At 58.8% G+C, this 12,587-nt stretch overlaps 1 protein-coding gene across 1 annotated transcript; it reads left to right on the top strand.

Annotated features, from left to right (window-relative positions):
- The first annotated feature begins 400 nt into the window (after nucleotides 1-400).
- SEMA3G (semaphorin 3G) lies at nucleotides 401-9,732 on the top strand. Its single transcript, XM_047097433.1, has 16 exons — nucleotides 401-509; nucleotides 2,279-2,439; nucleotides 2,540-2,602; nucleotides 2,864-2,983; nucleotides 3,258-3,348; nucleotides 3,472-3,588; nucleotides 3,821-3,966; nucleotides 4,167-4,281; nucleotides 4,375-4,444; nucleotides 4,748-4,892; nucleotides 5,167-5,398; nucleotides 5,509-5,600; nucleotides 6,271-6,312; nucleotides 7,307-7,535; nucleotides 7,801-7,940; nucleotides 9,292-9,732. The coding sequence occupies exons 1-16, from the start codon at nucleotides 401-403 to the stop codon at nucleotides 9,730-9,732; spliced, it is 2,313 nt and encodes a 770-aa protein (XP_046953389.1).
- The last annotated feature ends 2,855 nt before the right edge of the window (nucleotides 9,733-12,587 follow it).

Here is a 12,587-nt window from a genome sequence, read left to right as displayed (position 1 = left end):
ACAGGGAACAAAGAAGAGCCCAGCTAGAACTCTAGCCAGCCCACCAACCTCTGATCTCTGACCCCTGACCTCCCTTCCAGGCTATCTCTGGAGACTTGGGTTTGTGAACATTTTGTGTAAGCCGCCCACACCCCAGCTGGGAAAGAGTCTCCCCAATGGGGAGCCTGCCAATCTGACACAGAGGCATTAACCAGGCCAGCCCGGGTGGAGAGAGAAGCAGCAGGTGGATGGCAGGGGCCCCTCCCCCATCTCCTTCCCTCCTCCTCCCGCCTCCCTGGCCCTACAGGGGGTGGAGCCGCTGCCTTATAAGTGTCAGGCCTGGCGGCAACGGAGCAAACTGCAACCAGCAGCGGACTGAGGGCGGCTCTGCTGGGCAGCGTGGTGCCCTTGGTTCCCCAGCATGGCCCCCTCGGCCTGGGCCATCTGCTGCATGCTGGGGGGACTCTTGCTCCTCGGGGGCAGCCCCAGCCCTGGCCCCAGCGTGCCTCGCCTGCGGCTCTCCTACCGAGGTAGGGGCAGTGCGCGCCCTGTTCATGTGCGCGTTTGTGGGACCCTGGGACTCTGTGACATCCCCAGCTGGGGGGGCCCCAGCTAGCCCTGGGCAATCTCTTCTGCCAGCCAGAGGTCACTTCCACACAGCACAGACTATGTGGAGATGGTTCTCCAGCTGAGTTGCCACCAGAGGCAGGAACTGGGGAGGAGGACCGGGGGCAGGGGCAGGTCCCAGGAGGGTGGAGGTGGGAGAGACAGAGACACAGGGGACAACCTGAGGGGGCTTCTGAGAAAAGGAGAGGGGCATGGAGACCCTGAGAGGCCTCCTTAGAGATGGGCAGGGAGAGATGGGGAGGGATGGAGAGGACAGGTCTGCAAGATCCTGAGGTGTGCACTCAGCCTGGGCTCCTTGCCCGGGGTGGGCAGTGAGAAGCAGGGCAGCAGCCTGTGGTGGGGGCCCTCACCCTATCTCCACAGCCTTGCCCCCTCTGCCTCTTGCAGCCCACTTCACAGTGCTGGCCTTTGTTCTTCCCTCTCTGTCCCAGAGGCTCTTCACAGCCCAGCAGTGATTTCAGCCTCCTCTCTCTGCCCATCCTGGCCCGGTGGGGGGCGGGGGGCGGTCCTCAGCAGATCTAACCTGATATGCTGTGCTGTAGCTGGCACAGTCTGTGGAGAGGGTCCCCAGGAAAGGTCCCTGAGACATAGACTCTCCATGATTCTTCTTCTTGGGGAAACCAGAGGGGTGACCACCTTCCCCTGGGCACCCCAATCCAAGTGGAGAGACCCAGGCCTGCTCCAGGGACAGAGAGGGGAGACGTGGCTCCACTCTGGAGAGTGTAGCTGGGTCTGGGGGCAGAAGGTGGTCTTGCCCTGGGAGCTATGGTTTGGGGGGGGAAGTAAAAAAAATAAAGCCCAAATAGGGCAAATCCCCTCTAAAGTACTGTCAGTCATGGAAGGCTTCCTGGAAGAGGCTGTTGATGAGTTTGGGGGTGGAGTGGGTGCTGGGCTTGCCACCTTGGATGGGTATCCTCTGAGCAGGCACAGGATAGCCGGCCTTCCCAAGGGTAGCCAATGCTCATTCCCACCATATCCTTCTGCCTGCCCGCTTGACCACCTGTTACCTCCACCTCCCTAGCCAACCCCCAAGGACCTATTTCATGATCCTTGGCTCCTGGGACCAGCATCCCCAGCCAGCCACCCCCAACCCCCTGCGTCTGGGAAGGCAGTGTCTATGGAGGAGAAAGTCTTCCTTCATCACATCCCTGGATCAGAGCCTTGAGCTCTGCCTGGCCATTCCTGACCTTTCCCATACCCAGGCCTTTGCCAGGTGTTCTCTCTGCTGGGAATGCTCTCCCCGTCTGTCCGCTTGTCTCACTGAGTCAGCCTTGCACACTGCTCAGACTAACCCACCCTTCCTCCAGGCTCTTCCAGCACTTTGCTCAGCTTGCTACCGTAGGTTCTGACAGCAGGGTCAGCAGGGTCATCTTCCTTGGGGACTGGGTAGGGCACAGATGGGCCTGTGGGAAGGATATGTTAACTGAAGGATTAAGGGACCAAGGAATGGAGTGGTAGGAAGCAGGGCTCAGGGCCCCCCTGTCCCACCCACCCCCAGGAGGTAATTCTCAGAAGCCCTCCAGCAGGCCTATGGATGGAAACATTTTCCAGATGTGAGTGGGGGAGGCGGTGGTGAGGGGCGGTGAATGCACAGCTGGGACCCTCTACCTCCACACCTTAGCTAGAGAAGTGGGCTGAGCAGTAGGCACTGACTACCCTTGCTCCCTCCTAGATCTCCTGTCTGCCAACCGTTCTGCTGTCTTTCTGGGTCCCCGGGGCTCCCTGGACCTTCGGGCCATGTACCTGGATGAGTACCGGGACCGCCTTTTTCTGGGGGGCCGTGATGCCATCTACTCTCTGCGGCTGGATCAGTCATGGCCGGATCCCCGGGAGGTGAGCTGGACTGACAGAGGGGAGGGTCTGTCTGAGAGCTAGGAGGCCAGATGGTGAAACTGAGGCTGTGAGGTCAGGAGTCAATTAGGCTGTGTTTCAGGTCCTGTGGCCACCACAGCCAGGACAGAAGGAGGAGTGTGTTCGCAAGGGAAGAGATCCTTTGGTGAGTGCTGTCAGAAGTGACTGACCCCCAGCCCTGACCAACACCCAGGTCTTGACCCCCAGGATAGCCTGTAGCCACTCCCCCAGGTGCTTACACTAGGGGCATTTGGAGCAGATCCTGAGGGCTCTTGAAGGTCTGTGAAGAATGTCATCCCCACCCTAGATCTCCAGAGCTGATCAGCCAGGCAGGGCTGAGCCTTGGGGCCCAAGGAGATGGTAAACACCCCCTCATCCCCTCCACCCCGCCCCTTCTCCCTGCTAGGTGGAGTGCGCCAATTTTGTGCGGGTCCTACAGCCCCACAACCGGACCCACCTGCTGGCATGTGGCACTGGGGCCTTCCAGCCCACCTGTGCCCTCATCACGGTTGGGCATCGTGGGGAGGTGAGCCTGGGGCAGGCCCCACAAGGGACTGGGAAGCAGTGACATTTCCTCCCTGCTGTCTGAACGCTCCTCATTGAGCCTGGCTTGGGGCAGAGGGGTCAGGGGCCTGAAAGGCATCTTTGTGCCAGGCTGACCCCTTTGGCGAGGCCCTGAATGAAGGCGCCTTCTGCCCACCCCCACTCTCATCGCTGCACGCGATGGCCACTACCCGGGCGGGGGGCTGGTGCTGCTTTCCTAGGTGACACCCTTCCCTCCCTTCCTCCCTCTCGGGCAGCACGTGCTCCACCTGGAGCCCAGCAGTGTGCAAAGTGGGCGGGGGCGGTGTCCACATGAGCCCAGCAGTCCCTTCGCCAGCACCTTTGTAGGTGGGTGATGCCCAGGCCCGGGCGGGCACAAGGAGGGGGGAGCCTGCCGATGTCCTTGGGAAGCAATGGGGCCAGCTATGGGGCCTGGCCCTCCTCCCTTGATTCTGCCCCACCCTCACCCAGGTGGGGAGCTGTACACGGGCCTCACGGCTGACTTTCTGGGGCGTGAGGCCATGATCTTCCGGACTGGGGGTCCCCGACCAGCTTTACGTTCTGACTCTGACCAGAACCTCCTTCACGGTGAGCCCAGGGTCTGCCCAGGGCAGGGCTGGCTGGGATCTGCCCCTGGCACCAGCAGGGAGGTAGGAGAGCTGGCACTGGAGTGGGGATGGCCCAACCCTACTCTACTCCCTGGGACCCCAGCCTCCCGTGGGGTCCCTGTGCCTCTTGCCCTCCATGCTGGGTTCAGCAACGTCCCCATCCTCCCCCGTAAGGCGCCCCCCCCAACCAGCTGCACCCTGTTACCTCCCAGACCCCCGGTTTGTGATGGCCGCCCGGATTGCCGACAACTCTGACCAGGATGATGACAAGGTGTACTTCTTCTTCTCGGAAACTGTGCCCTCGCCCGATGGTGGCCCAGGCCGTGTCACGGTCAGCCGCGTGGGCCGTGTCTGCGTGGTGAGAGCTGTGAAGAGGCGGTGAGGTTCAGATCCTCACCGCACCCCCTTCCTACACCCATCCCCACCAGCGGCAGAGGGAAACTGAGGCAAGGGTGTGAAGCCAACATCCAAGCCTCTGCCTGCAAGGGTGAGGGTGGAGGAACAGGAGGGGGCCCCACCCCCTGGGGCTCAGGGCTGATTCTGGCCTTCTACCCCCAGAATGACGCCGGTGGCCAGCGAGTGCTGGTGAACAAATGGAGCACCTTTCTCAAGGCCAGGCTGGTGTGCTCAGTGCCTGGCCCTGGTGGTGCCGAGACCCACTTTGACCAGCTGGGTGAGGGCATGGCCGGAGGCAGGCCTGGGTGTGGGTGCGGAGGGCTCAGAGTCAGTGAGCGGGGGGCATTGACTGTGGCCCTCTGTCTCCCAGAGGATGTGTTCCTGCTGTGGCCCAGCGCAGGAAAGACCCTTGAGGTGTACGCCCTGTTCAGCACAGTCAGGTGGGCGCATGGGCCTCCCCTCACACCCCCACCCCTGGTTCCAGTCTCTGCACTCCTAGCGTCCTCTGCTGAGCCTCTGCTTGCGTGTCCCAACTTTACCATGGGTCCCTGTCTCTGTCTCCGACTCAATAACTCTGAGGCTCTGTGTCTATCTCCCTCTCTTTGTCTCTGCCTGGGTGTCCTCATTTTTCAGTCTCTGTTGACTTCAGGCACCATCATCCTCTGTCCTGTCCATGGATAGGTTGCCCCCTCCCCACCTGTGACAGCCACCCTGGCCTGACTGTCCCTGTCCGCCCTTGGCAGTGCTGTGTTCCAGGGCTTTGCCGTCTGTGTGTACCACATGGAGGATATCTGGGAGGTCTTCAGGGGACCCTTTGCCCACCAAGATGGTCCCCAGCACCAGTGGGGACCCTATGGGGGCAAGGTGCCCTTCCCTCGCCCTGGAGTGGTGAGTATCTGCCTGGAAGCCAGGCCAGGGAAGAGGGCTGAGCCGATACCAGAGGGACCGTACCTTGGGATGACCTTGTGGTTGAGCTGGGACTCCAGGGGAGCCAGGTGGGGTAAGGAGGGGAGCAGAGCCCTGCCACATTAAGGAGTCTCTGCTATAGCAAGAGCAGTCCCCCCAAGGTGGGCATGCCCAGCAGTGGGGCCTGGAAACAGGCTGGGGTGGGGGATGTGCGGCCCCAGGATGTTTCAGGTGCTCCCTTTGCTGCCGCTCACAGTGCCCCAGCAAGATGACAGCGCAGCCAGGACGACCCTTTGGCAGCACCAAGAACTACCCAGATGAGGTGCTGCAGTTTGCCCGAGCCCACCCACTTATGTTCTGGCCCGTGCGGCCACAGCAGGGCCGCCCTGTCCTTGTCAAAACGCACCTGGCCCAGCAGTTGCGCCAGATCGTGGTGGACCGCGTGGAGGCAGAGGACGGGACCTACGATGTCATCTTCCTGGGGACTGGTGGGTGGGCTGAGTGGGGTGGACGGGCTGGGGAGGTGTGCCTCTGGTTGGGGGGTGGGGCAGGCCACTCCTTCTTCTCCCACTGATCCCTCCCTCCTGCCCTGCCCCAGACTCGGGCTCCGTGCTCAAGGTCATCGCCCTCCAGGGTGGGGCCTCCACTGAGTCCGAGGAGGTGGTTTTGGAGGAACTCCAGGTGTTTAAGGTGAGTGGGGTCTTGGGAAAGGGGGAACTGATGGGAGGGGTCCCCTCCAGCTCCACTGCTGGGTCTAGGCCTGGCCACGGGGACAGAGGAGCAAAATACAAGGAGATAGGCCTGTCTTTACTGAACCTGCCGCCAGTGGGAAGTGCAAGTGAGACACTGGCTGCCGCAGGGCCTTGCTCATGCGTTTATCTGGCTGTGGGGCCCAGAGAAAAGTCGGAGGGCCCAGGGAGGGGCATCCAAGGTGATCACCCCTTGACAAAGCCCTGCCAGGCTCAAGCAACAGTGAGGGGGTGGCTGAGACCCCAAGTCCCCACGGGGTTCTGTTGGTCCCCCAACTACAGAGCGAGGCAGGGCATCACGTGCATCTGGGGGACTGCTGTGATCCCAACATGGGATGGGTGATGTGGGACAGCTGCCTCATTGCTGGAGAGCAGGGCTGTGGGAGGGGACACTGGAGCTTTGTGCTCCTTGGAGGCCAGCCAGGGTGAGGGGACGTTTCTAATAACCCGACGTCTGGGAAAGACCGTCTGGCCTTAGTTGCCAGGGAGCGCACTGACCCAGGCTGGGAGATAGGTGGCTCCCATGCAGGGGCTGGACGAGGCCGAAAGCAGGGATGCAGGGGAGGTCTGGCCCCAACCCACCCATCCCTGAGATCCTGCTCCTTCCCCAGGTGCCGACACCCATCACTGAGATGGAGATCTCGGTCAAAAGGGTAAGAGCAGCTGCCATCCCTCCCTCCTTCTCCCTCTAACCCCTCACCTGAAGCTCTGAGCAAGGCCGCTTTCCGGAAGGTGCTGCAACAGGCCCTGGGGATGCCTGATTAGGCCTTGCAATGAGGCTTGAGGGTCCGGCAGGGAGCTGAGATCCCACGCATGAAACCAGTGGGCAGTGGGAATCCTGAGTAAGTGAGACTGTGTTTAGATAAGGGGAGAGCCACAAAGGCCAGTCCCTCTGGGGAGACAGAAACATGCTTGGAAACAAAATCCGGAATTTTTTTATGGAAAAAAATTTTTTTAATGTTTATTCTTTTTTTTTTTTTTTGAGAGAGAGAGAGAGAGAGAGAGAGAGAGAGAGAGAGACTGAGCATGGGTCAGGGAGAGGCAGAGAGAGAAGGAGACACCGAATCCAAAGCAGCTCCAGGCTGTCAGCACAGAGCCTGATGCGGGGCTCGAATACACAGACCTTGAGATCATGACCTGAGCCGAAGTTGGCCACTCAACCTACTGAGCCACCCAGGCACCCCCATAATTTAAATCAAATAGGGGAGAGCCACTTTTTAGAGGCCTGCTATGTCCTTTTGCAAGTGGCAAAATCTCCTCAAGTTATTCTGCCCCAGTTTATCTTTGGGTAAATCCCAACTTTTATATTAGGATTGCTTGAGGCAGAGTGCACCTCTAAGGTCAGAGGCAAGTCAGGATAAAGGTTATTGAGGTTGAGGGCAAAAGTCAGCAGCAGGAAGGGCCTGGAGAAACCCCTTAGAGAAGAGCCCCCCAGGTCTGCCCCGTGCCTTCCTTCCGTGTCCTACAACAGGATCTGGTGCATATCAGGTGGGTGATCAACATTTTTGGTTTCTGGGGATACATCCAAGAGGTTCTGGAAGACTGCCTGAAAATGGTGGGGGCCTCAGGAAGCCCAAGAGGGCCAAGAGCCTAGTTGCTTCTAGGTGGGGCCCAGGCTCACCTTGGCTCTGCTTGTGTCCCCCCCAGCAAATGCTGTACGTGGGCTCGAGGCTGGGCGTGGCTCGGCTGCAGCTGCACCACTGTGAAACCTACGGCAGTGCCTGTGCTGAGTGCTGCCTGGCCCGGGACCCATACTGTGCCTGGGACGGTGCCTCCTGTACCCGCTACCGGCCTGGCACCAGCAAGCGCCGGTTCCGCAGGCAGGACATCCGGCATGGCAACCCTGCCCTGCAGTGCCTGGGGGAGAGCCAGGAAGGTGAGTGGTGGCAGGCATGGGGGCCCCTCCTCACCCCTCTGGCCCGGGCTCAATCCCTGCAAAGTGTGGTCTCAGGCTGGTCCTGTTTTAACACCCAGCCCTCAGTTTTCCTACATGTGCAGCTCCTGTCAGTATACTGGGGAAGGAAGGGTCTTTGGACAGAATGAATGGCTTGGGGATTGATGGACACTTAGGTCCTTGTCACACTGGTGGGGGCCCTGGGGGCCCACAGTACTGAGCTGAGCCCCCCTCCACCTCCCTCCAGACGAGGCTACAGGCCCCGTGGCGGCCACCACAGTCTACGGCACGGAGCACAACAGCACCTTCCTGGAGTGCCTGCCCAAGTCTTCCCAGGCTGCTGTGCACTGGTTCTTGCAGAGGCCAGGGGGTCAGGGACCCGACCAGGTGAGCAAAGACCTTGCCTCCAACCTGCACATGTCCTGATCTCACATCCCTCCCTGACCCCAAGTCCTGATCTCTAGGAAGGGGCTCTAGGGGGAACCTGCCAAGGTCAACCGAAGAAAAGTGTGCATTAAGGGCCTGCAGTGCCTGGAAGGAGGTACCCCTCTTCCTGCCTCCAGGAATGCCCAGGCCAGATGTGGCTGCAACCCTTCCTGTGACAGAGAGCCCACTAACTCCCAGGCACTGAACTGAGCTCTGGGAGGTGGGTAGTAGAGATGGAAGAGAGTCTGGTCTAGTCAAGAAGCCCCCCAGGCTCACACATATGGCTCATCTTTGCAGGCCTCTCTTTCCCATGGGTTCTTGGTTCTCCTCTGCCCCAGGGTGGTGCCTAAACCACTGAAACTTGCACACACACACACACACACACACCCCTACACACATACCCACTGCCTAGCCCCACACTTCCTCCCTGGAGTCCAGCTGTCTGCCCAGGCCCTCTCCTCCCCCATCCGGAAAAGTCTGTCAACCCCAGAAATGGCTTTAGTCTGGGGCCTGATGAGGGCGTGGGTAGGGCAGGGTGAGGAACCATTCTCCAGCCTCTCTCAGGGGCAGAGAAAGGGAGGGAGTGCCTTGATTACAGGAGGGGCTCTCCTTCCAGCTTGGGAACTGGGGGAGGCCAGCTTTGGGCCAGCTGTTGGGCTAGGCACGAGGAGCACACCCCCAGGGGGCCAGGCACAGGGAACAACAAGATGGTTACACAATACTTACCACCCAAGCAGTCCCGCCTCAATGTACAGATGTGCAGACATCCAGGTGGGATCAGAGCAGCGCTCCTGCCTCCCGCACTGTGATGGGCACTCAGCCCACCCCTGGTTGGGGGACTGAACAGTGCAGACAAGGACAGGGGGGAGAGAGAGAGAGAGAGACAGAGAGAGAGAGAGACAGAGAGAGAGAGAGAAAGGAAAGTGGAGGGGACTTCTAGTCCTAGGGCTATGGGTATAAGCCCTCCCTGAATAAAAACCCATAAGTACCCCTCTGCCCACTCTATCCCCAGGGACCATGTGGCAGGGCTCCCTAAGGCCAAGGTAGGTGCCACAGAGCTCTGACTAGGGGAGAAACCAGTCAGTGAAATCTTTGAAAAGCCTCCTTTGCAGGCCCTGTCCTGGGTTATAGGAAGGTGAGACCCTGCCTGCAATTGGCTCACAGTGCTGAGCCAGCCTGGGAAGGAGAGATGGGGAGGGGAAATGCTTAAGCACCAGGTCCTGAAATGCGAAGTTGGAAAAGCAGGGAGAGTAACTGATGTTGTGTGCGCCCTACTCCATGTCCCCCTCATCCCCTCCCCCACCCCCCACAGGTAAAGACAGATGAGAGAGTCCTGCAAACAGAGCAGGGGCTGCTGTTCCGCAGACTCAGCCACCTGGATGCGGGCATCTACACCTGCAAGACACTGGAGCACGGCTTCTCCCAGACTGTGGTCCGCCTGGCTCTGGAGGTGATTGTGGCCACACAGCTCAACGGCCTGTTTCCTCGGGATCCAAGGCCAGAGGAGACCCCAGGCTGGGGAGGCCTGGCCTCCACCCCCTCCAAGGCCTGGTATAAGGACATCCTGCAGCTCATCGGCTTCGCCAACCTGCCCCGGGTGGACGAGTACTGTGAGCGCCTGTGGTGCCCTTCCAGGAGCCGGGGCAAACAGGCCAAGGGCAAGAGCTGGGCAGGGCTGGAGCTGGGCAAGAAGGTGAAGAGCCGGGGGCAGACCGAGCGCAATCGGACGCCCCGGGAGGTGGAGGCCACATAGAAGAGGGTGGAGGAGAGGGTGGTTGGGATGGACCAGGTGGCCCAGCAACCCCAAGTCTCCCACCCACCCACCCAGCTAGGGCTAAGGGGAGGGGGGCAGCATGCCTGACTGCCTCTTAGAGGCAGGAGTCTCTGCCCCCCATACTTCTACCAGGCTGCCCACAGGAAAAGCTGGGGCTTGATGGAGGGCCCTGTGTCTAAGGCCTGTTCCTGCCCCTCTGTGCTCTCAGTCCTAGGCTGGAGCCAGCACCCTCTGTCTGCTGCCAACCCCAGTGGGCCTGCTGTTTGTTTTCAGACGTGGTCCCCAGAGCACATTTCCGGCTGTGCCCGGAGGTGAGAGGCCTGGGTGGTTCTTTCCCAGCCAGCAGAACAATGGCCATCCTGAATGACCCTTGGAGTGGGCGTTTGGGTGCGTCTGAGGAGGTGTCTGGGCAAGGGGCCCTTAGGCAGCCAGAGGAGGATGGAAGTTGCCTCTATGCTAGCACCCATTAAGAGGACCTACTGTGAGTTGGGGCAGGGAAGGGGAGGGGCAGAGAAGGTGGAACAGCAAGCCCCTCCCCCCACTTGGGGTGGCTCCCTGCCACTGCCCACCACTTCTTCTCCATGACAGAGTCATAGAAGCATTGACAGCCAGAGCTCCCTGGGCCCCTGGTCTGAGTCTCAGGCACTACTTTATAAACCAAGCAGTGTCTCTACAGCCTGACTTCTCTTCCCCAGACCCCAAGCTGCCAGGCCAGATTTCCTGGGATGCCCAGACCTCTGATGGGAGTCCCCCTCTCCACCATCAGGGGCTGCAAGCTGATGGAGAGGGTAGGTTCTAGGAGGATTCTAGGTTCTGTGGACTAGAGATGGGGAGAGGGGAGCGGGGGAAGTATGGGGCAGGAGGGGGGGCTGTCTCTCACTGGGTGGTACAAGAATGCTCACAGCTGGGGAGGGAGGGAATGTGGCAGCTCCCCGAGTAAGCTACAGCTGGTGGGCAGGCACAGGCCCAGGGCTTTGCCAGGGCCACAGAGGGTTGAGACCCCCCAGGATGGGCTATGGGACCCCAGGCAGGCATTCTCAAGAACCCAGGATAGCATCAATTAGCTCAGGAGCCACAGGGGAAACCAGATGTTTCCCCTCTGGGATCATTGGTTTCTGTTAAATAATGGTTGGTTATAAATGGTTTCGTTTATGAAGATTTTCTCTCTTAAGGGAAGAAAATAGAAAGAAAAAAAGCTGCTAAATCCTGCTTGTTCTTGGAGGTGAGGCTCAGGTGGCCAGGATGCATTTTGTCTGGGTGTGTAGGGAGGTGTTTTTGCCAACAGCAGGGATGTGTTTCTTGGGCTGGGGAGCACAGAGGGGGAGGAGAAGGAGGACTAAATGAAAAGTCATTCCCAGACTGCATATGAGCAAGTTAATGACGCACAAAACTGATAGGAGGGGACAAGAGCATCAGGTTTGAGATTCCCTCCATGAGAAAAACTAAGATGAAGAAAGGAGGGGGAAAAACAGATAAAAAAGCAGGACAGGGTTTCCTGCTCCACTGAACTCAAACCCAGACTGTACATCTACCTTGGATTTTACCTGAGTCACCCCACCACGCCCAGAGAACTGGGATCCAAAATAGGCCCCCTTTCCTCTTTGACTTCACAGTAAGTTAACCAGAGGCATGGAGATTAACCTTGGGAAGCCTCAGGTTTGGGGTTGGTGTGGCTGGGAAGTCAGCAGGTAAAAGCAAAGGAGAGGACTGTGGGGGTAGGGGGCTGGAGAAGGGCATGGAGGGGGAGGTAGAGGCCATGGAAGAGGGAGAGGAAAGAGCACAGAGCCCTGGGAATGGGTGTGTAGAGCTGCAGCCCCTCTATCCCAGCAAAGTCAGGAAGAAATGACCAGCCAGGCTCTCAGTGGCCTCTAGGTTGGACCCAGGCATGGCTGGCTCCAGGCAGGGTTCTCTGGGGAAGTTACTCTAGATAATGGAGGAGGAGCTCAAAATCCTGAACAACGAACATCTGCACTTAGAAAATTATGGACAGTTTCTGCCAACTCCCCACACCTCCCACCCCCATGGTACTGTGTGTTATTGACTCCTGGAAATGCTTCTATGTGTGAATTCTATTTTTATATTGGTATGTTGAGATCAGCCTTGTGGTTTTGTCTTCAGAGCACACTTCTTGTAATTACTATTGTTACTTTTATTGTCATGACTGCCTCTGTGCTTTGATGAGGATATGAGGTAGTCTACCGCACAGACCTATAAGGAAAGCGATGGAGTTAATATTTACATCACATAATTATATCATTATTGTATCTCTGTATTTTTCTGTTCTAAATTGATGGATGCCATCTGTGTGAGCTGGAAATGAAGAGCCTTTCCATCCACTCCAGGATGGCCACCCTCGGAGATATGTTCTAGGAGGGAGGGAGATGGGCATGAGGGGAAGGAAGGAGTCAAAGGGCTTTGTCTAGGAAACTGAGATTGCTTATTAAGTTAGGAAACTCCTGCCCCTCAGGCTTCTGAGACTGACCTTCTTGGGCTTCAGGAAGACCTTGAGTCAGAAAAAAGTGCTGGCAAAGGGCAGCTGGGCACGTAGGCAGCCCTGCTCCTTTTCCACAGTAACACTTGACATTCGTGACAGCAATACTTGGCCTGGTGCCTGTCTTCCTCGCAAGTCACATACCAACATATATTAAGGCCCCTGTGCTCTTGCCTGGGGTGCTAGGCTGTGCTGTGGGGGCTGCAGCTTCTGAGGAGGACGGGAGGTCTGGTTGAGCTGCCTCCGAGGCCGCCACTGACCACAGCTCTCACTCCCCCAGCGATGCCATGCCCCTTCACGAAGAACAGAGCCCGCTGGTGCTGGAGGGAGATGGAAAAAGGCA

This window comes from Lynx rufus, unplaced genomic scaffold (assembly GCF_022079265.1).
Source record: "Lynx rufus isolate CCGP_SWC_20201006 ecotype Redwood Valley unplaced genomic scaffold, mLynRuf1.p SCAF_4, whole genome shotgun sequence".
NCBI classification, from domain to species: domain Eukaryota; kingdom Metazoa; phylum Chordata; class Mammalia; order Carnivora; family Felidae; genus Lynx; species Lynx rufus.
This window is presented reverse-complemented; position numbering and strand designations above follow the sequence as displayed.